Source organism: Microtus pennsylvanicus, chromosome 12 (assembly GCF_037038515.1).
Source record: "Microtus pennsylvanicus isolate mMicPen1 chromosome 12, mMicPen1.hap1, whole genome shotgun sequence".
Classification (NCBI taxonomy): domain Eukaryota; kingdom Metazoa; phylum Chordata; class Mammalia; order Rodentia; family Cricetidae; genus Microtus; species Microtus pennsylvanicus.
Window position 1 is genome coordinate 62,804,142 of NC_134590.1, and position 27,883 is coordinate 62,832,024.

General features: G+C 50.0%; 2 protein-coding genes across 5 annotated transcripts in view; one reads left to right on the plus strand and one right to left on the minus strand.

Moving 5' to 3' along the window:
• The window catches only part of Cfap99 (cilia and flagella associated protein 99), a 51,589-nt gene extending 43,001 nt beyond the window's left edge, over nt 1-8,588 (minus strand). The window contains exons 1-2 of the mRNA XM_075943899.1: nt 8,471-8,588; nt 338-466 (exon numbers count right to left, since the gene is read on the minus strand). Of these exons, the coding sequence (XP_075800014.1) occupies nt 338-451 (114 nt within the window). The 5' untranslated portion in view covers nt 452-466; nt 8,471-8,588. The remainder of the gene's footprint in view (nt 1-337; nt 467-8,470) is intronic.
• A 293-nt stretch (nt 8,589-8,881) lies between these two features.
• Zfyve28 (zinc finger FYVE-type containing 28) overlaps nt 8,882-27,883 on the plus strand; it is a 95,509-nt gene continuing 76,507 nt past the window's right edge. For 3 of the 4 annotated variants that reach the window (XR_012907314.1, XM_075943901.1, XM_075943902.1), the window contains exon 1: nt 8,960-9,142. Coding sequence is in view for 3 of the 4 variants with exons in the window: in XM_075943901.1 (XP_075800016.1) it covers nt 9,104-9,142 (39 nt within the window). In the remaining variant the exon portion in view is untranslated. Of the gene's footprint in view, nt 9,143-27,883 lie in introns of all 4 variants that reach the window. The other variant, XM_075943900.1, reaches the window with a different exon arrangement.

Genomic DNA, 27,883 nt, shown 5'->3' on the forward strand with positions numbered 1-27,883 from the left:
AAGAACTGTGTCCATAAGCAAGTCCCTACTTCCCCCACTGTTGCTGTCCACACAGTTACAGCTTTCCCTGTGTGGGGACTGGGCTGCTTCTCCTAATGCACCATGGGAGTTTTGTAGTTCTGGGTAGAGCCAGGTCTGATGTGCATTCAGGACGCGGGGAGCCCTCTCATGGCAAAGGGGTGCCTCCACAAGGACCACCAGTCTTTTGATGGAGTGCCTAGTCTCATACTTCTCCCCACAGGAAGGAATGGATCTCATGCTGTTTGCTGGAAATGTCAGGTGACACATGTCACTGATGTGGTCTCCCAAGAAACCCCAGTGGCTACCCTGACCCTACCTGCTGTAAGGAGGCAGCTGCCGTCTCCAGGAACTGTTCGGGATTGTCCTTCTCAGGCTTAAATTTGTCAAGTTGCTCTATTACAATCTCGATGCATTTTTCATAGTAGGTCATCTTTTAGGCAGAGACCTGAAACAAACCCACACAGATCACATCACCCATGACCTCTGAGTGGCCAGTTTGGGTGTTGGCTGAAGTGGTTGCAGGACCTTTACCCATCCCAGAAGGAAGTCCCTGAGGGTTCTGGGTTTGAACCGTGAGAATTTTGGAGGTAGGGTTTGGGCTCAGGTGAGCTCAAACACACTACTTGGTTAGTTTATCTCAGGTCCCGGCCACCCAAGTGATCTGTTTGGTCATGGCAAGCCCACTTCAGGTCGCCTCTTAGCTCCAGCCTCTGCCCTCTCTGCCCTACACCCAGGGTTCCATGGCATCCACCAAAGCCCAACAGCCATGCTCTGGGTGGGGTGACCCCCAGGAGGAGCTCAGGTCAGAAAGCAGGCCTCTGAACATCCCCCAGTCCAGCTGGGACGGGTGGCTAGTTTTCAGCAGGCTCTTCCCAGAGCAGGTGAAGAAGACAGAAGAATCGCGGAAGGCTGTGGAGTTCCCAGGAGCTATGCCATGTGAATAGCAGGACCCATGCTCACAATACAATAAATGAAATAACAAGAAACATTCAAGTAAAATAAAAAGGACATAAACTGGAGAAGAAGGGCTGAGCACTAGCATGCATTCCCCCTTCGTGTTTACTGATTGTGGATCTGATGTTACCAGATGCTCCAAGCTCCTGCTGCATCGACTTCCCCACCATGAAGGGCTGTATGTTGGACTGGAAGATAAACAAACCTTTTCTCCCGGAAGTTGCTTTTGTTAGTAATTCAATTTCTTTCTTTCTTTCTTTCTTTCTTTCTTTCTTTCTTTCTTTCTCTCTCTCTCTCTCTCTCTCTCTCTCTTTCTTTCTCTCCTTCCTTCCTTCCTTCCTTCCTTCCTTCCTTCCTTCCTTCCTTCCTTCCTTCCTTCCTTCCTTCCTTCCTTTTTTTCAAGATAGGGTTTCTATGTGTAGTCCTGGCTGTCTGAAACTCATTCAGTAGACCAGGTTGGCCTTAAACTCAGAGAGATCCCCTTGCCTTTGCCTCCGAGTGCTGGGACTAATGGGTTGCACCGTCACGCCCAGCTGCTTTTGTTAGTATTTCATCATAGTAACAGGAAACGAAACCAAGGTCCTCAGTGTGATGGCCAGTTCTGGCTAGTCATGCCAGGCCCAGAGACTGATTTTTGAAAATTAGGAAGCTTTTCTAAGTGGTCAAAATGCCATAAATGAGAATTTAAGGAAGACAAAAGGGGAAGGAAGTAGGGACATGCTCAGAATTGAAAGATGTAGCTTTCCAGAAGGGTGAGGCCTCTGAGGGTTCTGCAGAACTCATGTAATCTGAGTAGGGTACCCCGAAAGTTTCCAGTAGAGATCAGGATTGCCAAGCAGCCTCATGCCTTAGCACTCCAAGATCCAGAAGGTCACCTGTCAAAGACCCTGCTTGACCTCTGAACAAATCCAGAGGGGAACAGGCATGGATCTGGGAGGCTGAGGTTGAACCCAAGGGAATGTGGTTGTAGAGGAGATGCAGATGGCTCTAGGGTGGCAGCAGAGGAAGAAAGCAGGGTTCCCCTGCTGTCTTTGGGGGAACCTCTCTGTGGTGCTGCCTGGGAAGCTTCACTGAGGAGTTAGGGAGAAAGGCTGGAAAGACTTTTACTGAGGGCCAGAGTCCCCATGCACCCTGACTGCATTCTGAGCCAGTCCTACCACAGCCGGGGCCTGACAGGGCTCCCAACACAAAGGGAGAACCAGTCTCTCTGAGAATGACCTCACAGAGTCTGCAAACAGCTTTGAAGCCCTGGGACCATGAACAGGCTCTAGGGACACAATAAGGAGGCTCCATGGGCACTGAGGGGAGGCATAGCTAGGACTCTATCCCTGCTCAGCCATGATGACAGGCACCAGGACAACCTTTTCTCATGCCTAGAAACCCACAGGTCCATTTCATGGTAGATTCCTCATGGGTCAATGGGGTCTTGATCAATGGGGCAGGAGGAGACAGTAGCCTTCTGTGTTGGACAATGCCAGATTATTCAATTCATCGCACACAGATCCACACCTGCCAAGATGCAGCAGGTATGATGTTGGGTATGGTGAGAGGTTTGGGGCTGACCTGCACCCTCTGAAGCCTGCCTCCCTGGAGATTGTCCATTAAAGCCATCCTACCCTATAAGGAACATCTACTGTTGGAGGTCTGGAAGGCCCTGAGGGCTCCTATGGTCCTCTCCCTCTATTTGGTCACTCAAGTTATTTCTAGTGAGCTCCCTGGTGAGAGACTTGACTACATGCTAAATGAGCAATAGATGGGCTTCATGCCCAGTGGCCATTTCACCCTGTCTGAATATGGCTTCCTCTCTCTGGGAGGGACAGAACAAGCCAGACACTTAGCTCCGCCTACATGGGTAGATTTAGGCACTTTTCTGGACATTACTTCATGGAATTGGAGACCCGTGGCTTCCCCTCTGGCTTTGTTGGGGGTGCTCTGGGTTAAGTGAGCCTGGAACTAGAGCCCCCTTTGTGAGACCACATCTGCTAGGCAGTGCCCTGGAGGTCTGTACCTGTCCTGTCCCGTTCTCTTGACTGGTTAGTCCAGTAAGCTGTGATGTCATTGGTCATGCATGACCTTTGCCCTCCTTCTCTGGAACAGCTCTTGGGGGCCCTTTGTTCCACTCTGGATCTCTCCTAAGTGGAAAACAATCTCAGACACTCCAGGAATCTTGGCTAAAGGCAGCTCTGTGGGTGTGGGGAGGCCCTTTTTCCTCATGTGTGTGTGTCCGTCCATCGAACTCCTAGTTATTAGTGTCTTGGTGACAAACAGTGGCGCTGTCAGGTAGCTCTGGAAAGATACCCGTCTCTACAGGTTTCAGTATGTGCTCCAGAGAAACCTAGTTTTTCTCAGTCAATGCAACTAGTGGACAAAAGACATGTGTTAGGTTCACAGCAAATGCTGGCCCTCACTGCCCATGCCGCAGAAGTCATGCTGGCGGTGGTGGGGTGCGGCTGTGGACTCCTCCAGTGTCAGATACGGTGTTCATGGAATCCTTCTCTGGCCTCACGTCTGAGAAAGAGCATGTGTCTAGGTGAAGCCTTAAATCCATTCACTTGCTCTCCCAGCCTGAGCCCTCCCAATGCACCAAACGTGAGCTCCTGAGAGGGTTGGGTGAGGTGGGAATGCAGTGGGCCCTAGGCCTTTGACCCTCGCTGCTGCCTTTGACCTTCACTGCTGGGGGCAGATTGGAGAGGTGAGGTCTCAGGAGTTTATTCCCAGGTTCTCAGTTGCTGTATGACCCAGAGGGGCCTCAGCATGTCACTAGCCCTTAACAGTTCAAAGTCACAGCCTCTGACCCCTCTTCCTTTACTGGGGTCTTTGCATATGGCTCCTTTTTCTTCCCATAAGTTAGGTGATCTCTTTACATCTAGCTACATGCTGACACACCAAAGCCTGCCTTCTTTGCCTGAGATTCCTTTCTGAAAACCTCCTCTGATAACAACTAAACAGTCATTAAGCCTGGGTGGGTATGGTAAGCAGGGCCCTGTCGCTCACCCTAACCTCGCCTAGGCCAAGAGTGATCTGTGAATGATGAAGGCAAAAATATAAAAAGGTGTAAGTACCCTAAAACAGCCCCTAATCTAATCTGGAAGATGTAGGTGGCCAAGACAAAACCAACAGAAAGGGCACACTGACTGAACCGAGGGCCTCCACCATGCTGGGCTTCTGTCACTGAGCTCCATCCACAGAGATGCAGTAGGGGATCAGGAAGCCCTCATCGACTTTTTAAAAACACGATTTTTTTTATTCTTTCAGTTTCACACATGGAGACAATGTGTTTTGACCATATCCATCCCCACATGATGACTTTGCTCAATACACTTCAGTTTTATTGTCTCATTTAATTGGGGGCTAGGTACAGTGATAATAATTTTGTAAAGAAATAAGAATAAAACCCATGTCGAGGAGTTTGGAGTGGGGAATCTGCTTCTCTAACCACAGAGAACTTTCTTTCTGGGTGAGCCTGAGGCCCGGCCTTCAAAGCCTCCCTCGATCCCTGGTGAAGATGTGAAGTAGAACAGCACACACACACACACACACACACACACACACACACACACACACACCAGTACTCAGCAGAGAGTTTATAAAGATACGCTGCTGAGTGGTAGGGGTGGGACTCAGCCGGATAGCGCAGCCTAAAACACACCATGCCTTGGAGTCTACCTTCAGCACCGAGGAAAACAATGCAAACCAAATTGCCTGGAAACAATGTCCAAGAGTGAGCGTCTTTCTTTCACGTGTTCAAGGTGCCGTCCATGATGGCATGGAAGTCAATGCAGCAGCAGCTTGACAAACAGCCACGTTGCTTTCACAAATAGGAAAACAGAGTGCTGGATGCCTCCGAGTGCTCACCTTCTCCGTTTTATTCAGTCCAGCATCCCCTGCCCATGGCATGGTCCTGCCCACAGTTAAGATGGGCGAGTCTTTCCACATGTGTTAAAGTTATCAAGATTATGCACCCATCTACCTACCCACCAGACTGGAATGTCCAGAGGTCTCTTAGGTGGTGTAGATCCTGTCAACACCAGTCATTATTAGATACTCTGATTTTCTTTTTTTGGCAATTTTCCAATCTAGAGGGCTGAACTTATGTGGATGGGCTGTCCAGTGGTGCCAGGGAGAAAGGACTGCTTCCTGCTCCCCTACTGTGGAGCCTATATCTCTGCAGAAAGTGTGGGCCAAATGCCCTTGACTGACTGGAGTCAAGGAGGACCAAAGGAATCAGTCCAAACACTCCCAAATCCAGAGTGGACCTTGATAGAAGGACACAGAAGGAATGAGTGAAAGAACCAAACTGAAGGTGGGAAGGAGCTCTTGAGAGCCTAGCCTGTCTCTAACTATCCAGCCTGAGCCATCTGGGGCAAGGGTGCCTTGCAGGGACCTGTACATCCACCTGTGACAAAGAGCAGGTGCACTGTAAACTCAGATGGGTACGAGAGAAAGGATTCGTGGATCCTGAATCCCCTCTGAAATCACCTAAAACGTAGGCAAAACAATCACGGTTTGGGTAGGAAACGGGCACAGCCTCAGGCAGCTCTGAGCACCTCAGCTTTACTGATTTCTGACTCAATTTTAGTTTTGTTTCTTCTTGTTTTTGTGTTGGGGAAGGTGGTCTTGATGTGTGGCAGAGGCCGGCCTCACGCTCTCCACCCTCATCTCTCTGCTTCCTCAGTGCTGGGATAACCTGCCCACAGAGCCACACCTAGAGCCAGTGCCATTTTAAAAGTCTGTTTACTCTGAGTGCTACAGGCAGAACCCAGCACCTCTCCTGCATTAGGTGGTTAGGTGGCTGCTGAGTGGCATGCTGAGTGCCTCAGTCTTTAGCTTATAGGTAAGAACTGAAATTTGGTTCCTAAGAGGATAGATTTTTTTTTTAATGTATATATGTGGCCTTTTAACTCCCTTCTTTCATCAGGACTCAGGCCTGTCACTTGAAGTGACCTGGAAGGCAGGCTGAAGCAAAGTGAACTAAAGCAAATGAGGAGGGTTCATTTCTATCAGAAATGAGTTCAACAGCCTCAGCCATGAGATCCCAAATTCATGTTACTGAAAATATGCTCCTGTCCCGTGACTAAAGCCACTCTGTTAAGTGTGGCTACCAAGCCATTCTCCTTGGCTTTCTCTTTCCTCCCGACTCTTCCTCAGACCTGACTGGACGGTGACATTTTCCAGACTCCCTGGAAGCTGGCTATGGCCATGCGTACAAGTTCTTCCATCTCTGAGAAGTCCTAGAGGATAAACTTTGGGAGTGTTGAACAGAAGTGGAGAGCCATTCCTTTCTTATCTTTTCCAGCAGGTTTGTGGGCTCAGGAGGTGATGGCAAAAGCCAGTGCACCCATCCTCAATCCTGAGGAAAGAGGTGAAGGATGGTAGCCAGAAAAACTGGTTCCAGCTGTACCTCCAGGATTACCTCTTCACACACCTCTTGTATGGACACATAAATAATCTATGATGCTGGAATCAGTTGTTGCCTGTAGTTAAGCCTTATCCTGATATACCTACCTCCCTGGGGTCAGCCTTTATCCTGACCATAACTTCCAACCACGAAGCACAGAAACTAGACAGGAACAGCTCCATGCTTTGGAGTTGGTTAATGATGCACAGACCTCAGATAACTTACTAATCCACTATTACCGCTTATTATCCGTGTGTCTGCTCAAAGTTTTCACTTGGAGAAGATTGTGGTTTTGGGAGAAGCATCTTTTTTTTTAAATTGTGTTTATTTTTATGTGTGTACATAAATAGGCGCACACACAAGTGTGTGCATTTGTACGTGGAGGCCAGAGGACAACCTTCAGCGTCACTTTTCAGGAACTACCCACCTCGTATTTGAGACAGAGTCTCCCGCTGGCTTGGAACGCACCACCTAGGTTAGATTGTCTGACTAAAGAACCCCAGGGATCCACCTTCTCTGCCTCTGAAGTGCTGGAATGACAAATGTTTGTTACCATGCCTGGCCGGTTTTTTTAAAGATTTATTTATCGTATGTATATGTGTGTTTGCCTGCATGTATGTATGTACACCAGAAGCATGCAGTGTCTCAGAAGAGGGGTTTGATTCCTTGGAACTGGAGTTACAGGCAGTTGTGAGTAGTCAGGTAGGCCCTGGGAACTGAACCTGGATCCTTGGTAAGAGCACCCGGTGCTCTTAACCACAGAGCCATATTGCCCCATGACTGGCTTTTGTGTGTGTGTGTGTTCTGGTAGACTTGCTAATAAGGCAATAAAGCAAACTCTTTATTAATTGAGCTATCTCTGCAGCCCCAGAAGCAGCTTTTATGATGGGAGAGCATACAATTGTGGACATGTTGACTTTAAGGTGGTCTGTTAGCTGTACAAATAGTGAAGAACAGGCAAACAAGTCTGAATCCCAGCATTTAGGATAGAGGGGGAAAAAACCTGTTTACAAAACAGTGTGGTGTCCCTGAATCACCCAGGAATGGGCAGAAGAGCAGCTTAAAGGAATAAATAAGTGGTGGGCCACAAGGCCGGGCAGGGCTGAGGGAAGATGCAGGAGCTGCTGGGGCAGAAAGAGGGTGCATATCCTCGGAATTTTGTGGAAAATTTTTGTACCATTTCAGGGCAGTCACTGAATTATATGCTTTGCGATGTGAGTATTCCTCTAAATCTTTTATTTCGATCTTTTTGTACCACACAATAGGCAGTCAGTTGGGTCACCTATTGCTAATAGTAAGAGAGAGATAAGAGCTGAGACCCATCATTGGATTTAGCAGCTCCGAAATCAAGGAAGACTTTGGTCAAGTGCATCAGAGGAGTGGCTGGGAATGTGTTCAAGAAAGAATGGGTGGAAAGGAATTGGAGCTAGGAGACACCTCCATAGGGGTTTGGTTTTTAGAGCAGAAGGGAGCGGGAAAATCAATCAGAAACACAAGGGGAACATCTCTCCCGGGGCTGGAGGGCTGAACTCCCTTTGAATTTAATGAAATAGAGGTCAGAGAATCCGGGGAGGAACAGGAATCCCGTGCTGGGTCGGGGGTAAGTCCCTGTCATTGTCTCATTTCAGACCTATGGGAGAAGTGGCTCTGGTTGTGGGTGAGGGGAAAGAAAAAATTGTTGGGGGCAGGTGCACCCGGGGGCTCTTGGGATCTACTGCCTATAGCAAACGCTCTTCGTCTGTGCATGGGAGCTTTAGGTGGGATCACACGTTCTCAGCTGAATTCTTGGCATGTGATAAATTCTCAGATTTTTGACTACGTTTGTGTTTGTGTGTTTACAGATCCCAATTATGGCACTTCTAGGGAGGTAATGCATCACGGAAAAATTATCTTTTTAAAAAGGGTACCATTTGTTGTGGCGATTAAAAACGAAGTGGTGGAAACACCCTACCTTTAATCAGGGAGGTGGGAAGAAGAACGCAAAAGTAGTCTGCCTAGACCAGAAAATAGTAAGCAAAGATTTGAGAACTGGAGTTAGTGAGGATGGGATGCGCTTGGCTTTCTATGAAGGCCCCTCACCCTCACTTGCCTGCCTACCTGCGGGACGCCAGGCTTCCACAGGCCTCCGTTTGCCCCCGTGTCGTCTCTCCAGGCGCCGCGGGCCAGAGCCCTCACCGGCCAGCGCCCGCACCCGCAGCTCGCCTGGGCGTCGTTTAGGCGCCGTCACCTAGCAACGCCAGGCAGGCTCTGCTCGCGGTGGGCGCCGGGACCTGTAGTTCGGAGCCGCCTTCCCTGCGTCCGCGTCCCGGGCGGGGTGCGGAGTGGCGCTGGGCGCGGATTGGTGGCCTCACCAGGCGCGCCCCACCCGCCACTCGCGGCGGGCCGGGGGCTTGTGGCGCCGTCCGCGCATGTGCGGCCGTGACCGGCGGAGGTGCGGGGTGTCAGCAATCCGCGAGGCGCCGCGCGCCCAGCCCGCGCCTTTCCGCGCGCCCGCCCGCCCGCGGGTTTGGGTAGGTCGCGCGCCGCTAGCTGAGCATCCTTCCGGCCGCGCACCTGCCCCGCGCACCTGCCGCCAGCTGCTCCGCACTCGGCTAGGCGCTCAGGACCAAGCGCTTGCTCTCTAGCCGGTCCCGGCCCTGCCTGCGTGTCCTCCCCGTGCCGCAGCCGGGCCCGGGCTCAGCGCTGTGGCGGGCGAGTGCAGTCCGGAGCGCGGCCCGGGCCGGCGCGGCGATGATGAACAGGTTCCGAAAGTGGCTGTACAAACCCAAGGTGAGTGGCTCCAGTTTCGGACCACGTCCTTAGCGTCGCGCTTTTCTCGGTCCAGTTCCCTTATCCTGCAGGTCCCTCCTTGGTGAGACAAACCTCGTTTCCCTGGCCCTGTGCAAGTCCCCCTTTCTGGTTTCTGCGATGCCCCTTTCCCGGATTCTGCGACTTGGACAGACCGTGTACCAGGCGCGCACTGACTGTTCTTTGGTAAACCCAGTACTAGACCGGGGTTCCTTTCCGGCTTGGGTGTATTATCATGTACCCTCTTTCTCGTCTCGGCCCCAGCTCGCACTCATTGGTCGCAGCCTGCGTGCTCAGAACCCCTACTTCTCTTGGTTCCCTCTTGCGGCACCGCAGATGCCCCTTCATCTTTTCGCACCACAATTATTCTGGCCTAGGATAGTGGGCCTCCCTCTCACCCTCCCGTCGCACTTGTGAGCCGTCCTTCTCCACACTCCCCTTTCTCCAATCCCTTGGCTTTGGTCAGACCCTTTCTTCCTGTATCTTTAGAGGGCCCACACACCGCGGTTCGGTCCTTCCAAACTGGACTGATTCGACCTCCGTTCACTTCGCATCCCTATCCGGGTACGGTACCCGCCCGCACCTTTTTGGATCTCTGACCAGTTCTCCGTTTAGTCGCTGGGTAAGGCTCTTGGAGCCGCAGCCTCTGCGGGCCGGAGGTGCGATTTGCCAGCCGGCGCCTCTCTTGGCTCCACCGGGTCGGGTCCCGGCGGCGCGACCCGCGCTTCGGCAGCTGCGCCAGTCGCACTGCGGGCACTGCGTCCCCGCCGCTTGCCTGGGGCTCGCGGTCGGAGCAAGACCCGGTGCGCTCTGCTCAAGGCCGGGCGGTGCAAAGCTGGGGTCCAGCAAAGGTCCAAGACGCATCCACAGCATCCAAAGCTGCGTGCTGGGGGCCCGCAGAGCCAGAGGACGTCAACGCTGGAGGTCTTCAGGGGGTTACGACCTGGGTGGGGTCACTGCAAAGACCAAGGGCGGGAGCAGTGCTGCGGCTGTTTGTTCGTGTCTCGGAAGTCAGAGGCCTCCTTCTCATTGGTCCACCCAAAGAACTGACCCTTCTCCCGCCGTGACTAGCCACTTTTTTTTTTTTTTTTTGGTTTAGGGTTCCTGTCCCAGACTCCGTGAATGATCTCTCGGGAGTGGGGTTTCCTTAAAATCATGTCAGCTGACGCGCGCGTTCAGGAGAGACATTCTGTTTGGAAGACTGGCACTTGAGGCTTGGAAGACCTCAAATGATCATGTTTTTTTGGCCACTGAGGTCGGGAAGTTTTTCCTTGGGTTGGAGAGTGTTGGGGTGATGGCTTATAGAACAGTGAGGCTGCCTTTGATCAGCCCTGGCCTGGCCAGAGGGTATTCTGGATTCTTGCACGCAGGTGCAGCAGCGGTTTGTGCTCTTGTCGTGGGGCAATTTTATCAGGCTCTTTCGACCAGGGCGATGGGTGTGGTTTGAGCCTGCTTGTCCTTAGCCACGCCCTAGACGTCTAGCCCTCTTTTTACTGCAATCCCTTCCATGTGCTCAGTCCTTCCTGCTGTCTCTTTGTGAGTCTGCCAGGAGCTGCAGCAGCTCCTGCACGGAATTATCTGTACAAGGAGTGTTTTTCTTTCATTTGAGTGACTTTTTAGCACAAGAAAAATAAAACCAAACAACAACAAAACAAGTTTAGTGATGAACTTGCAGGGGGGAGGGATTTGCTTTTTCAATAACATGACAGGGGACTGTTTGCATGCTAAGCTACGTTCTTGTCTCTGGGAATGCTTTCGGGGGCTCTGGGGGTGTCCAGGTGTCATTTCCAGCGGTGCCACGGAGGGAAAAGTGTGTTCTGCGGCCCACCACCTAAGTGTTTGGAAGGGAAAGAGCAGTGCCTGCAAACCCCATTGATTTTCATCCGTAGCTGAATTTACTGTGGCCTTCCCTTGAGGTTGAGCCCCAAAGTTAAGGATCGCACCCACAGAGTTCCCTGTTTTCGCAGGCAACTACTTTCTAAATGCAGCCCACGACGAGTGGAGAGTTGAGTTGGTAACCTTGGGTGATTCAGCCCAAAGTGGGGTCCTTTTCAGAAGGGAGAGGTAGGTCAGATTTCTCCCACTGCAGTCCTCCTCATTGTCAGCCCTCAGAGCTGTGGGATGCTGTCCTTGACCTCTGGACTTGAGCCACAGCTCTGTCTCAGATCTCTGCTCTGGCCACAGTCGTCTCTGGAGCTGATGCCCTGTGGTCAGTCTAATCATGAGCCATCTCTTGTTCCAGATCTGTCATTGAACTTCAATGTCTTGATTGTTTGAAGCATTGGCTTGTGTTATGTCATCCTTGTAGTTTTTATTTTTCAAACCAAAGCTTAGATTTTTGCCTCCAATTATGAACTGAATTTTATGTCTCCTTCTTGCTTGATTGAACATATTTTGGCACAGGTGAGCACAGAGTTGGCCCTCAGAAGATTCTGGGTCTGGAAGAGTTAAGTACTAGTAGTCTGGAGGAGATTGTTGCTGACATAATTCCCTTTCCACTTTCCTATTTAGACCTACTATTTAAACCACATTGAAATGTAACTCCTGCTTTGGTTTAAAACCGAATACACACAGACCTTGTTCATTACATGTGGTGGAAATATTATGAAAAATGCTGTTATTCCTACAGTTCAAAAAAGCAATGGGAAATGCTTAGAGAATTTTTTTTTACATGATACAAGTTTTGGTTTCTGAAGCACTAAAAACTACTTAAGTTGGGTGAAAAGCATACCCAGTGAATAGTACAATAGATGATGTTAAAATAACATTTTCAAGGCATTTTATTTCTATTGATTTTCTTAAAATAAGCCTTTGAATAGCTCCTTTTACCCCTTGATGGAGACCTATCAGGCTCACGGTATTCTGACTCTGGAGGCTGCGAGGAAAAGGCAGGCGGTAGGGGCTCAGAGGCTTTTCTTTGGAGCACTTTGTGCAGGCAGAGGCTTTCTCAGAACATATGCTTCAGAAAGGCGAGGCAGTTGGTGCCCTCCTTGGAAACAAGGGTCTTATCTTGTTCTTTGCTTGGCTGTAACTTTCTCTGACCGACCTGGGTGGATATTGCTGGCTACCAGGAGGGAGGAGGTTGGCGTAAGGTAGGATCCTAGACTGGAACCCTGGCTAAGCTGGGATGTCTGGGATGTCATGGCGAGCTTATTGATGTGCACGGAGGATGCATTACAGTTTCCTTCTTTGAGGAGAAGCTGATTGGCAGGCGGGTGGTGCTTGTCAAGGGTATGGGGATGGTGGATGTGGTGTCTAGTTTCCATACTCAGCCATGTGCCCCACAAAAAGCCTTCTTGTTTCATCTCTAAACCTGTACTAGGGGAGGGGCTGTTGAGCTGCACACCCGCTCCTTTGTTGTGGAGTTTCCATGCAGCGCTTCACTGAGTGGCGTTGAGATACTGTTTGCAAACATCCAGGGTTCATATTACAGATGAGATCCACACTTAGGGCCCTTTCAAGGTCTCACTCAAATGTCAGCCCACTCTACACAGACCATCCCATTGGCTTCCTGTCACAAGCCTCCTACTCACATGTTCCTTGACTAGTGGCCATGGGTGTGTGGTACCTGGAAGTGCAGTAGTGGGTGGGGCAAGTCTAGGGCTGGGACAGGAGAGTAGTGGTTCCTGTCATCGCCTCCATCCCAGACCCCTTCCAGAGCCTTTGTCAAATTCAGCACTCAGACTGTGGCTAGGCAGGGCTAAGGAGCTTGAAGTGGCTTCTTTGGTCTTCTCCAAGCAAGATCTCTCAGCAGGAAGCTGGTCTCACTTCACAGGTTTTCCTGTGGTTTCTGTAGTGGGAGTGTGGGGCCTCACAGCTCCTGTGACTCTGCTGGGTGAGGGAGAGGCAGTGCTGCAGGCAGGGCCAGTGTTGTTTCGGTGGGACTCTGCCATTGCTCAGGCTCTGTTCCCAATCAGACTAGCAGGCTTACTGGAAATGTGTGATGTGGTTTCTGTTAAATGGGCGAGTCAGAGCTGGCAGTCCTGAGCTTCACTTAATTGTTATTTGGAGTTGGCATCCAGGAAGGTCATGTGGGTGTATACTCTTCCCCACACTAAATGGGGCAGTGCTCACTTTCATTCACCCTTAAGAGGAGAGATGCTGTTTAAATCAATTTTAGTGCCCGCTTTGGTGCACCGAGAATGCCCAGGATAGCAGCTATGCCTCTCTTTGTAGTGAAATGCACGCTTAAGAGCCCATCAGTGCGGCACACTTCTGACTTGTCAGAATTGACAGCAACATGGTGCAGGTGTGTTCTGTGTCCTGCAGAGGTGTGTGACAGTGAGCTGATCCCAGCTCAGAGAGAGAGACAGTGAGTTTTAGGAGTTCCTCTCATTTTAAGTTGTCCCGAGTCTTTGCTCTGACCATGGCTTCCGTGACTATGTAGCACTGGATCCAGAGACAAGGCCGCAGAGACTGCCTGGTCCTGGTAGCGAACCCTTGCCCTATGCCTCTTAGCTCTGGGCCTTAGTTTCCCTAGCTGTCTGGTGGAGGTGATGGGAGCTGCCATGTAGAGTTGCTGGGAGCAAAGACCCATGGTGGTAGCTCCGCCACAGCTAACTCATAGATAGGATAAGAGGGTGTGTCTTACTGCAGGAGCCCAGAGGCTATCAGAGCCTTCAACTGCTTTTGTTAGGTTCTCGTGAGGGTGAAAGAGTCCACAGGGGCACATCGCCACTGCCACTGCCATTTTTGTTTTTGGTGCCAAGAGCAGACCCTGGTACAGATTACTCCAAGAATCCCGAAGGACTCAGCCATGGAGAGCTGCAGTATAGCACGAAGCTACACCTCTTTCCCAAGGATGGCGATGCTGGCTGCCAAGTACTTGCCTATGCAGGCACCACCTTCCTGTGGCTGGGATGGCTAGGGTTGATGGCAGTCACTGGCAGTAATGGGTCATCTTGTCAAGCCTGGCCCCAAGTCTCTCAAGGTATCCTCCCATGGCTTATACCTCCTGCTTGGTGGCTGGAGGCTCAGGATCCAGGGTAGGACCCCAAGGCTGCAGGGCGGCAGGTCTCGCGAGGGCAGGAGTCTTCTGGTATAGCGATAGCTTTGGATTGCTGTCTGCATTCCACCTGTTCATGGTTGGCCATGCTAGGTAGGTGGGGAGACAGGCTTCTCTCAATCAAACCCAGAGGTTTGGGTTGTTTCTTTAGCATTTAGACTATCCTGGTGGACTTCACTTTTACAAGAGATGTCGTGGAAAGGACGAGCGAGCTTGGTGCAGGCTCACAGCATGAAGAGGCAGAGCCGAGGCCTGTCAGACCTCAGAGCTGGGACAGAAACCATTGTTGTCCTCTGCATGTCAGCAAAGTCCCATTCCTGCAGGAAGGAAGTGTGGCTGCTATCAGCTTTTAAATGGGTCCCATTTGGCTAGACAATTACTTTGTACTTTCCACAGTTGGGTTGCAAAGAAACTTAGATATTGATGGGCAATCCAAGTGTTTGAAGGGGAAAGACAAAAATGAATAGATTTTTTTCAAGTGATCTGAATAGATTAAGGAGAAGTAGAATAGAACATTTTCTATTATGGTAATTTATGTAGAGTAGTTGGGTAAGATGAATGGATGGTTTTTCCCTTGCTGTATTTGAAGCTCTTCAATTTCTCATTGTTTTCATCCTCGCTGGAGGCAGGAGGTGGCAGCGTGGAGGTCCTCCCAGCTCCACGCGGCTCGCACTCTGCCTCTGCTATGGTGAGTTTCTCCAGCGGGGCCCCACTCCCCATGCCAAGAAGACAGGCTGATGCATTCGCTTCTCAGGGAGATGGGAGGCAGTAATCGTCAGTGTCTGAGACTGTTCCAGTTATTTTTAGGAATATTATGACTGAAAAGCCATCTATGAACATTATCAACTGTAAATGTCAGTTAGGCTCCTTTAAAGGGCGCATTCATGTTCTTGGCAGTGCCATGAATAGTAAACAGCCTAAAGGTGGGGATAGCCCAGTGTCTGTCAACAGAGGAGTGCGGGTCTTGAACTCAGGTCGTCAGTGTTGGTGGCAAGAACTTTACTCACTTAACCATCTTACTGGCCCTATAGCACTATTTGAGGTTAATAGACAACCAAGGAAAAGATGTTTGGTCTTGGTCCTTGAGGCACTTGCTGTTCTGGTTTCATAGCTGATGTCCACTCATCTGCAAATGCTCCCTGCCATCCCTGCTGGTGGGGTCGCCTCTGGAGACAACTCTGAGGAGGATCTTTGCATCCTTCTTAGCCTCTCTGTCTGCTTGGGCAGCTGTGGGCCTTCACCTGGGGCTTCTAAAAGATGTAAGTGAAGGGATGGTGTGGCTTGGATTGATTTTTACTGTTACTTCCATCAAATCTCTACAGACACACACACACACACACACACACACACACACACACACACACACACTGCTCCGCTGAGTATAGCTTAGCTCCGTTGCAGTCTTTCAGGAGTAGGATAGGAACAGAGGGTGCTAGTTCATAGGAAATCTTGATGTTGTTGGGTCACATTGGTCTGACCCTGAGGTAGGGGGGCAAGCCTCAGAGAGGTGACCCTTCAGCTGGGATAGTGAAAGGACACACAGCAGTGAGCAGAATGATCATTGCAAGAGGCACCTGAGATGTAGGTGAATCTGGCCATATTGATATCTGTGTCTGCAGCATTAGGTATGAGGTGGGGACCATGAAGGAGTCAGCTCTGCCTTTGGGGATCACTCTGGGCTCGCTGGTGAAAGAAGCATGGCTGGCAGTTGAGGAGGGTGACTTTGGTGCAAGGACAATGGGGGCTCTTTCTTGATAGAGAGAAACGATGGACCAGGAGTCTGAATAGGGGTGGGTGGACCCTGTGTGGTGAAGGGGAAAACTAGGAGTGGGCAGGACAGGAGTTGGAATTTGGACTGGCATGTTTGAAGGGCCAGGCAATACCTCTGAGAGGAGGGTAAAAGGAAAGCACAGACTTGGCTCCTGACCCTCGGGTAGATATTGTAGCTGGACAGCCCTACCCTGCCACAGTTGTCTGGAAATATGAGAAAAAGGCACAGGGACAGGTTCTAAGTTCTGACCTGGCAAGAGAGGTTAATCCTATAGATCTAGGAGTAAGAGCCAAGGCTGGTGACATGGGTCCGGGTGGGGAGGGTTCTTATGGAAGCTTCTGCTGGCAGTATCTTCCAGGGACTGAAGCTGTGGCTGGGCAAGATGTCCAGGGGATGATGTTTAGCCTGGGCAGGATAGTTCGGCTAGACCTCACGGTTCCCTGGGGGCTGGTGAGGTGGCTTCTGAGCAGCGTTCTATGGTTTCTTACCCTGCTGGAAGCTCAGTTGAGATCCCCCCCCCTGCCCAGTACTGGATATGGAACCCAGGATCTGTGTGTCCATGCTGGGGTAGGCTCTCCTACAGAGCCCTAAGCCCTAAGTGGAGATGTTCTGAAGGGAGGTTTTGGGTAGCAGAGCAAAGGGGGCATTGTGCATCCCAGCCTCAGCATGGAAATCACATAGCACAGCATCACTGTGAGGGCACTGAGACTACCAGTCCCCATTGGTTGGAGGCTGTTGGTCACTTCTCTAGGAGGGCACATTCTGTGTGTACACAGAGATATCCTAGGAAGCACTTGGAGTGTTGGCTTAGGCCGAAGGATGGGAGGTTAGGGTTGGGTAGCCTTTTCAAAGGGTGTCAAGTGGGATTTCAGGAAGGAGAATGGAGTGGAGGAGGTGTTTTAGCTCATGGTGTTTCCTGAACTGAGTGATGGAGTGCAGTACGCCCCAATCCCAGATGGGTGAGTGGTACCAAAGACATCCATCAGCGGAACTGTGGGTAAGAAGCAGCCATGTCATAAAGAGACAAAACTTATGTGGCTTACAGTTTTGGAGGTTTAAGTCTATGCTGGTTGTAGTGATCTAGGAAGAAGGAACCTCAAATGAGAAAATGACCCCATCAGATTGGCTTGTAGGCAAACTTGTGAGATATTTTCTTGTTGTGAGAGGGCCCTGCCCATTATTGGTCGTGTGACTCCTAGGCCTATAGGCCTGAGTTGTGTATGAATCCAAGCTGAGTGAGTCAGTGAGTGGCATTTCTCCATGGCTTCTGTTTCAGCTATTGCCTTGACTTCCCGCCTTAAGTTCTCTGGGTGATGGACTATAAACTGTAAGATGAAGGAAGTTTTTTCTTTTCCCCAAGTTGCTTTGGTCATAGTGTTTATCACAGTACCAGAAAGCAAAGTAGAACAAAAGTCCAACATTGGGTGACCCCATTTGTTTGGAAGACAAGCACTTTATGGTGTGTGTATGCGTATGCACGTGTGTGTGTGCAGGAGCTTCCATTGTCAACCATAAAGTTAGAGAGGCTGTGGTCCTGTCAGTGGAACCACTCTTGGATTGGCTGTTGTCGTGTGTGAGCAAAGCTAGCCCACCTGGCCAGACTCCTGGATGGTGTCTCTCTCTCACTAAAGCCCCGCCTCTTAAGATCCCTCGTCTCCCAATAGCACCATCCTCTAGACCAAGTCTTCAGTTGTCATGGGTATTTGGGGACACAACCCATTCCCTCACACTGCAGAACACAGGTCTGTAGATGAGATCTTCTGGGCTGGAGGAGCAGAATCCTGGTCTCAGCTAAGCTGTAGTTTTCAAAGAAGAGTGGAATGGAAGACAGTTTTAGATGGGGACAAAAAAGGAACCACCCCCAAATCCTTGCTGGAGAAGTGCTGGAAAATAGTCTCCGAAAGAAATCAAAGTCAGAAGGAAGGCGTGGGAGGTAAGAGTGCTGGTGGGCAGAGATGCCTGGGTGCACGTGGGCACAACTAAGTAGCAGTTGCTGTGTGGAATGATGGGAGTCTGTGCCTCTCAAGAAGGCGGTGAAGGCCTGCTTGGGGTGTAGCTGATGTGGGTTGCCTAAGATGCCTGACTCCAGACCATGATTTCATTGTGCAAATCAATGCAGGGCAAATGCTGGGGTAACAGGTGCAGAGCAGGTAACTTCTGCAGAGGAGAGGGGAATGAGAGCAGGACGATGCCATCCAATGAAGCCCTGGGAGCGACAGGGTGCACAGCAGCACAGAGAATCAGCAAGAGCAGCTGTGCTGTGGAGGAACCACTCTTGGATTGGCTGTTGTCGTGTATGAGCAAAGCTAGCCCACCTGGCCAGACTCCTGGATGGTGTGAGCTGCAGATGCTCCCTGGGCTCTACGGAGTGGTGGAAAGAGATTTGCCTGTCATTTCCCAAGGCAAGGGACTGGAGTCTGTGTTAGTGTTGGCAAGCTGCCTGCCTGCCACAGAGCCTGGAAGCCTGGTACAGAATGCGTGCACACACCCTTGTGTGTGTGTGTGTGTGTGTGTGTGTGTGTGTGGTCCCTGGCCTTCTGTGGAGCTGACTCTGAGAGGGAGGTTGGTATGCAGGACATTTGCTGAAGCCTTGTGGAAGGAAGGGAAGGAGGCAAGATTGGGTATAGAAAAGGCTGGGCTGCAGTGTAAGCTTAAGGAAGGCCTCAGCTGACCCGGTGGTCCCTAGAAGCTGGGATGGCTCTTCAGCTGGTCCAAGTGGCCAGGGTTGATAACTCTGCTGGACAGGTGTTTTTATGTAGGAGCCCTTCCCTAACTAGGGATGGTTGAGGGTGTTAGCTACAACACTAGAAACACTAGAAGCTCCCGGGAATAAGGTCTTTGGTTTAGACAGCTCTGTACAATTGCTATTTTAGGGTCACCTGTCCTTGACGCTGTTGGAATACTTAGCACTGATATTGACCTCAATGCCTCTTGCGTCAACTTGAGGCTTCTGAAAAAGCCAGGCTGACCTGACACCTGGCAGAAGTTTATCAGATGGCCTGTTCAACACTGTAAATCAGGAATAAGCATTCCTTCTTTGAGTTTGAGTCTTTGTGTATTTGGAGAGAGATGGCCACATCTAGATCTTGGTGGCTACTCTGTACTCAGAGTTGACTCCTGATAGGACCGGAGTACTCTTTGTTCCACTGGCTGGGTGCTAGGTTTTTTTTTTTTTGTGGTCTTGATGGCTTTAGACTTTTGTCTCAGCATTGCGAGGAGGCATCAGGAGCAGCTACGCTTGCCAAGGCTGGTGGAATTCTGACAATTAGTCTTTATATGCAGGTCTGTTTCCCAGCTCTGCTGTTAGAAGGCCTCTGGCTGAAAGGCTAAGCCACAGAGACTAGACAAGCCAACAGCTTCAGTGCAGGGGCCCAGGAACTGTTCTGGCCTCCCCCAGGTCTCAGTCTCCTCAACTACAAGGTGACAGCCAGATCCCTTGTGCCTTGAAGCAAACACAGAGACCCTCAAAAGACCCAAGGGCCACCTTCTGTTCCAGCAGCTAGGTACTGGCCCCTGGGAGCAGGAAGCTTTGCTTTAAAACACAGTCTCCCCAGCCAGGGCTCTTGAGCTGAGCAGCTTGGGATCAGGTGGTGTGGGTCAGGTGGGGTCCCGTAGAGCACACTTCTCCTTCTTGACTCCAGCATTCTTGGATATGCTTGCTGGTACCAGGGAAACTCTGTGGGTGTTACCAGTAGTGGGATGGTAAGGCTGGGAATCTCTAACTCTGAGTGCCACAAAGTCTTCCCCTTGTGGTCCCCAAACCAAGCCAGGCCAGTGCTCCTGCAGCACTTGGGGTACCTCTCTCAGCACTGCCAGGTGCAGACTTATGTCATGGGTTAAAGGAATATGCCACTACACCTGGCAGGTTTTAATTTTTTTAAAAAAAAACATCTCTTCTAGTGTTTTTCCATCCATGTCCATCTTCAGCAAGGCTGGTGCTGGCTGGCTGATATGATCTGTCCACTTCCTCCCTCTTCATGTTGCTTGCTTGTTGTCTTCCCGTGGCTTCGTTCCACAGGCCCATGAATCCCCTTATAAAATACTGACAAAGTGACTGTCTTTCTGATGAATAGCTCTGGTTTGAGAACTTCATTTGTTGGTTTTTTTCCTTGTTGCTGGCTTTTGTGATTATGCTCTCACTGACAGCCTTCCAGCGTCTGCCTACACAGAAGCAGCTGTGGGATGCTGGAGGGCCAGTACCCAGCATGACTCATTCAAGGATGACCCTGGCCTAGGGAGACTGATTCCAATTGAAACCCTGCAGCAACCCACCTTGGAGCTCGCTGGAGTAATTGGCAGGGAGTCTGCACCCACCCATGGTGATGTCCTCAAGTGAGAGGAGTTCACAGAATAGTTGCTGAGATGGTTCCTTGGCATAGAACGAGTAACCTGTCACCTTAAGCACATGGGGACCCAGAAGTCACATGTGGCGTATAGCAGGTCCCTCCCCCTTTGTCAGGTAGAAGAGTTTACCCTCAAGTGGCCTGCACAGTTGGGATCCTGCCATTTGTCTCTTGTAAATAAAGCCATCTTGGGGAGTAAGTACATGGTGAAGGAGTTTCCAGAAAATGTTAGTTATTGTAGCTGAGTTCCTTTCTTCCTCTTCTTTTAAAGTCTAGAAGAGAGAAAGCATTGAACTTGAGTCACAGTTCCTTACGCCTAAGCGTTTATGGTTTGTACCATGTATGTAATAATTGGGGCCCCAGGTAGGAGCTGGCGTGCTCATATCTGAGTGAAGAGGGGAATTTCAGGGTGACTGGGGAGTGCTGGAGTCCTCCCAGCTCTGCACAGATGGTGTCTCACACTGGGAGGCCACATCATTTATCCACTTCTTGGAAGGAGGATAGCTTTTCACAGCTGACTGAAGTTGTAATGTTCACGGGAAAGCTAGCGATCATGGTGGCTGGCCACATCCTTGGCACTGGTGTCGGCACTATACTGCCGTCGCGGGGGGTGCTGGGTAGTCTGAAGAGCAGAGAACAGTGTGCACCCCCTGGTGCCTTGGTGGGTGTCAGCGTGAGGACACTGGCTCAAACCCCGTGGTGTGCGGTGACCATTCACATGACAAGAGTCTCCATGAACCCAGAAACCAAGGCCCCTGTTTTGGGGCCGTGAGCTGACTTAGAGCCGTTCTCCTTTGCTAGAAGATGTGGTGTCATTATAATGTCACAGGCACAAAGCCAGAACTGTCATATTGAATGGCTCCTGACTCTTCTCACATCCACCTTGTGTAGGAAACCCAGTGGCATGAGAGATCTTCCCCTGGCCATGTGAAGTCCTTTGGGGCAGGAACTAGAGGGCCTGGGACCACAGGCTGCTGGGGTTTGAGCAGGGTAGTGTAGCAGAACACTTGGCAGTTGGCATAACGACGGTGCTCAGATGCCCCCTGGAGCCCGTGACTATGTTACACTGTATGGCAGGTGAACCAGTGGAACTTTGGCTGCTTATCAGGTGTCCCTAGGAGTGTGGGGTTTCCCCATTGTTTGGGAAGGTCTAATGGTAGGCAAGGGGGGTGGAAGTGGGAGTGGAGGTGGGGTTAGAGGGAGCTGGGACGATGGAGGGCCAGAGAGGCAGTGTTGCCTACTGGGAATGGAAGTGGAGGCTTTCACGTGCAGTGTGACCAGATCTGGGCCATGAGAAAGCCCAGGGATGCCTTGCTGTGCCTGTGCCCTCTAGGCGTGAGATACTAAGCTCAGCTGTTTGAAGGCACAACGTTTGCTGTGCTGTTGATTAACAGCAGCTGCTGGAGCTAGCCCTGCCTCGGGGGACATACTAGGGTTCAAGAGTTCATGAAGCCCTGCTAAGGACAGGAAGAACCCAGAAGTACCAGGTGTCCCCCAGGTTGTGGCCGATGGACCGTGAAGTGTCCATCCTGGGCCTGGGCTGTGGTGTGAGTCACAGTGGGACAGGGTGTGAACGAGTCTCCACAGCATCGTGGTAAGTGCAAAACACCAGCCTCAAAATATCACATATGCATGACATCCTTTTTATAGAGCTAAAAACAACCAAAAATACATTTTAGGATGACATATGGCAGCAACCAAGCTGTCTGGATGGGGCCACTAGAGCTGGACTCAGGTGAAGGTCGCGCTGTGGGAGGCAGCAGTGTGAGGGCAGTGTGAGGGTGCCTGGACGTAGCCGAGCCAGTTTTATCTGTGTGTTAGTGGATGGGCTCATAGCCCTGGTGTGAAATAACCTTTGCACCCTTTAACTTTTTTGTGCAGAGTTGAGAAAGACTGCATTTTCAGCCTGTGCAGCTTTCCTCCCAGGGAGTTCCCAGGCTGGGGATGTCCACAGCATTGTGTGAGAAACAGCAGGCTTTATGGAGAGTAAATGGCCAGGATTAGCCAGAGGCACAAGTGTTTGGTGACCAGTTATGCAGAGGTGACCTCACAGCCCACATTCCTCCAGAGCATGCGTGTTCCATGCCCGGGAACTACAGGAACCCCTGGGTGCTCTGTGCAAGGACCCATGTGGGCCTCCGCGTACCTTGCATTAAGTTCTTGGTGAAGTTTCCATAAGCCCTGTGTCGAGGTTCTGGGGGCTCCCAGGTGCCTCACTGAGGATCTGTAGGGGCCTTGGGAGTGTCCAGAGTTGAGTTGCTGTGGTGGCTGCAGGGTGCCCAGTTTTGGGGATCTGTGTGTCCTCTGGGCATCCTGAACTGAGTTGCTGGGGAGGCCTCTGGGTGCCCTGTGTCAGGGAGCTGCAGGGACTCCCAGCCTCTGCAGATGAGAAATTGACTGTCTCTAATCAATGAGACGTCTTTGGTGGTAAGAAAGGTACAGCCTGTGGTCCTTTTAGGGGGAGCTCTGTAAATTTGTTTCCTTCCAAGACAGAAGCAAAAGAGCTCCCCCGCCCCCAATCTAGAAGGCTATAAAAGCTCTTTTCTCGGAATGCCAGGATCGATCCAGTGGGCCCATTTATCTGCATTTTGTGAGTTCTTTCAGCTGAGGTGTGTGATGCATGGTTTTCATTAGATGGTTGGGTCAGAGCTCGAGGGATGCCAGCTTAAATAATACTGGGGTGGGGGATGCCAGCTTAAATACTGGGGTGGGGGATGCCAGCTTAAATAATACTGGGGTGGGGGATGCCAGCTAGATATTTTGAAAAAAGAAAGAAACCCAAGTTGTTTCCCTGACTTTTCCTCCCCGTTCTGTGGAGTTCGCGGAAGGAAGATTACAGATGACGCACTGTGAGCCGCGGGTTGTAGTTGGATTACAGTAATTCCAGGTGAGGTGTGATGATGCACACCTGTGATCTCGGCTTGTTGGGAGACTGAGGCAGGGGGAACTCCAGTTTGAGGCCAGCTTGGACTAGGTAGCGGGTTGTGGTGACTATTCTTGGTTGTCGGCTTGCCTATATCTAGGGTGGACTACAATCCGAAAATGGAGGGCACACCTGTGAGAGGCTCTCTGTTTAGTCTGAAGTGGGCGAATCCACTTCCAGTCTAGGCCTTTGAGGTAGGAAGACACGCGCCCTTCATCTGGATCTTAAGACTGGAAGACTTAGGTTTTTGATTCAGACCTTGAAGTGGGGAGGCACACTTTTAATCTGGGCCACACCTTCTGCTGGAAACCTCTACAGGGCAGGAAGAAGGAAGCTCTCTACATCATAGCCTGCTTGCCCCCACCTTGCTGGCCCATCCATTCCTCACTGGCATTGAAGCCTACCTCTTTGGGATCCAGCATGTACTGAAGACTAGCTGAGACATCCAGCCTTGTGCACTGAGCAACTACTGGTTTCTTGGACGGTCAGCAACTGTTAGATTAGTTGGACTGAAGCCTGTAAGTCATCCCAATAAATCCCCTTTTTATATATATCTAGAGAGATTCATTCCGTAAGTTCTGTGACTCTAGAGAACCCTGTCTAATACAAGGGTCCTGTTTCAACGCACATTTTCCTTTGAGGTGCATGAGCTAGCAAGGCACAGAAAGATGCTCTTATTCAGAGCCCCAAATTTGGGGCTGGAGAGATGGATCAGGTGTTGAATACTTCAGTTATTTTCACTTCTTTAAATATTTTTTAAATTAATATTTATTTTATTATTTTTAATATTAATTTATTATGTATACAATATTCTGCGTGTATGCCTGAAGGCCAGAAGTGGGCACCAGACCTCATTACAGATGGTTGTGAGCCACCATGTGGTTGCTGGGAATTGAACTCAGGACCTTTGGAAGAGCTGGCAAATGCTCTTAACCTCTGAACCATCTCTCCAGTCCCCCACTTCTTTAAATATTATCCAATCACCCACCTGCTACAAACATATGACTATTTTCTAGAAATCATATTGCATTCTTGAGATATCTACTGGTTGTTCTTCCAGATGGTTGGGTTCCCAGCACCCGTATGCCTGCTCACAACTGTCTGTAATAACTCCCAATTCCAGTGGATCCAGTGCCCTCTTCTGGCCTCTACAGGCAACAGGCACAGATATACATAAGACAGCAAAAGACCCACACACATAAAATAAAATACAATTAAAAAGAGCCCCAAGTTTATTTTCTTCCACTGTAAAGGATGAATCTGCCCTGACCAGCTTTGTAAACGTTGGTCTCAAATGGCCTCTTCCTAAATAATTACATCTGTTGTACACACGAATTCAAAGAAAGATGATGTCACCATCTCCCGTTGAGCATCTTGTCTACTTCTTACTTTTTGGTTCATGTTTCTTCGTATCTGCTGTAACCTGGAGTTTCCTTAGTTACCGGACTTTTGATGAGGTTGGGAAGTGATTGCCTGGTGCTGCTTGTTCGTGGGAAGGCTGGGCTAGCTGAGTACCTCCACACGGAGCTCTGTGAGTTGGGCTATATTTCTCCAGAGTGCACCACCACAGGGAGATGCAGTTTTCCTCTCTAGGACTTTTTTGTTTTAAATAATCTCAGAGCTGGAGAGTTGGCTCAGTGGTGAAAAGCACCTGCTGTTCTTGCAGGACTGAAGTTAGAGTCCTGCTATTGATATAGGGCAGCCCTAACTACCTGCAACTTTAGCTCCAGAGGATCTGATGCACTATGAGAGCTCCCATACACATGTAGCGTTCAATTACACAAATACAAATAACACAAAAATAAAAGTAAATCTTTTAAAAAGTAAAACTCAGGTAACATAAAATTAACTACACTGCGATTACCTCTTCTTTCTTTCCCCAGTGCTAGGAATTTAGAGCCAGGGTGTTGTGCACTCTGGCAAGTGTTCTTCCACTGAGCTACACTCCAGCAATTTAAGTGTTTAGTACAGTCTAAACAGCCAACTGCCTCCTTTATGTAGTCTTCCATGCTTCATCATGTCCAAGAATGCTCTGTATCGGTTGAGCAGCCTCTCTAACATCGACCATCCCTGAGCCCCTAGTAAGCATGCTCGCTGGGGTGCTACAGTGGGGAATGTGAGAAACAGTTAGAATATGGCATTAGCGTGCGATGACATCACAGGGCCAGAGGTGAACATCTCAGGGCAGCAGAGGGCTGGCCCAGGCGCTGTCCCACCTGACCCACAAGTACCTTGACCGGGGCTTGGTCTTTCTGTACCTCCACTTCCCACCCCACCAGTGATGTTGCTTCAGCATCTCTGACCAGAAGCAGGTGCCTAGAAAATGCAGCAAGTGTGCAGATCTGCTGGTGCCTCCAGAAATGTGGAGTGTCGTGATGAACAATGCAACCCGGCTCTGAAGAAAAGCACGCTGTTTCTCCATAAACAAGTTAAAGACAATACACTCAAGAGTCCTAGTTATAGTGGGAGGACTGCCACTTCCATTCAGGTGTGGGCAAACCTCAGGAAGCATCACGTCCCCCCAAGGAGCGGAAAACGCTGACAGCATGCACATCTTGAGCTTGCTCAGAGAGCTGAGGTCATGGGGCAGGGCAGATCATCCGGTGCAAAGACCCGGAGTTAAAACTGGTCTTGAAATTCCACACGCTAGCTCCCTGCCCCTGAAATATGCAATATGAACTTTAGGTTCAACTTCACCATGCTGTGTGGCTTGGTATTCTCCTAGAGGTCACTCAGTGGGGCTGGTCCAAGGTCCCTGAGGAGCTGGCCCTCTCTATGGCAGGTGGTGTAAATCAGAGAGAGGAAGTGGCATGTTGGGGGATTGGTAGCTGAGAGACACTGCTGATGACCCCTGAGCAAGGGACCTCTCATGTGCCACCACCGGATGTTGGATTCTGCCAGCTCTTGGGTGAGCGTGGAAGTGATTTCTCTTCAGAGATTCTCACAGGGCAGAGAACATGAGCATGTGGTACCTGGCATCTGACCCACAGATCTGTGCTCTAATAAATGGGTCACCAAGCAGCAAGGTGTGCAGCAATTTGTTATTTGGCACACATAAAAAATAAAAATCCAGGATGACAGATGGACTGAGTTCTCCCCGGGAACAAGCCTTCCAGTAAATGAACTGCTCAGGAACCCACTCACCTGGGCAGAGAAGGGAGCGCAGCGGTTGCCATCAAAGTGGGTAAAAAATAGCAGAAACTGAGCACATTCCATATTTGTATTTGTTGCTTTTCTCCTTTAGTGGCATGCCACTTGGCGTAGCTGAGTAGAGAAGGGGTTTGTTTTGGCACATAGTTTCAGAGAATTCAGTCCATGGTCCTCTGGTCACAGGTGGTTGGTTATAATTTCATGTATCTGGAGGGTGTGATGGAGGCTGTTCACCTCAGGATGGGCAAGAACCTGAAGAAGGCACTGGGACTGGGGAGAACTTTAAAAGGTGTGACCTCAGGGCTGGAGAGATGGCTCAGTGGTTACTCTTCAGAGGACCCAGGTTCAATCCCCAGCACCCACATGCAGCTCACAACTGTCTGTAGTTCCAGTTCCAGGGGAACCGAAACCCTCACACAAAGTATATACAAGCAAAACACCAGTGCACATTAAATAAATAAATAAACCTTTAAAAAAAAGGTGTGGCCTCAGTGGTCTATTTCCTTTACCCCAACTCCTTAAAGGTTCTAAAATCTTCCAAAATATCGCCAGCTTGGAACCAAATGTATAACACATGAGTCTATGGTGTTGCTTCATACCCAAACCACTTCAGGGTCTTTTGTCCCCTCACCTCCATCCCTCCCTCCCTCTCTCCTTTTCTTCTTCCTTTCTTTTCCTTTCTTCCTTTCTTTTGACAGGATCTGATGGCCTCTTTCTACTCAGATGACAGTTATGTAGCCTAGCCAGATTGGGCCCTGGATTGGCCACACCCATAGAGGCCAGAGCACCTAGGATGACCTTGAATTCACAATTGTAGCAGAGGGTGACCTTGAATTTTGCCCTACCTTCACCTCCCAATACTGAGACTACAGGCATAACTGTTTATCCTGACTGGTTCAGTGCTGGAGGTTGAACTCAGGGCCTTGTGCATACCAGGCACGCACTCCACCAACTGATCCCCTGAACTCCAGGCTCTGAAACACTTGAGCTTGGCTGTTTAACTAAGGAGTCCTTGTGCGCCTTGGGTTTAAGCCAGAGACAGAATGAATGTAAAGGATTTTTCTGCTTTATGAAGTCATTAAAGGGAACAATTCCATAAAGACAGAAAGCACAGAGGTTATAGAAGGGCTGGTGGGGGTGGGGCAGGGGAATGAGGAGTCAATTTAATGAACCGTTTCATTTTAGGATGGAGACAGATGAGGGGGGTTAGAAAACAGTGTGAACTGCTTAGCATTGATGATACATCCTTAAAGATAGAAATGGCAGATCATATTACTTGCATTCACTACTATGAAAAAAAGGAAGATTGAATTAAGTGATAATTGACCTAAAACAATAATGTTGTGTTTCTGGATTTGTAACATCAGTTGAAGTGACCACAGTGGCCTAAAGCAGAAGAGAAGTGCCCAATAACACCACTGTGGCCATGCTGCTTTGGGGACAGTGTACAAACTGCTGCCTGCTGCCTGCCTGCTGCCTGCCTTCCTTTGTTTTTGATTTTTCTAGACAGGGTTTCTTTGGTATATCCCTG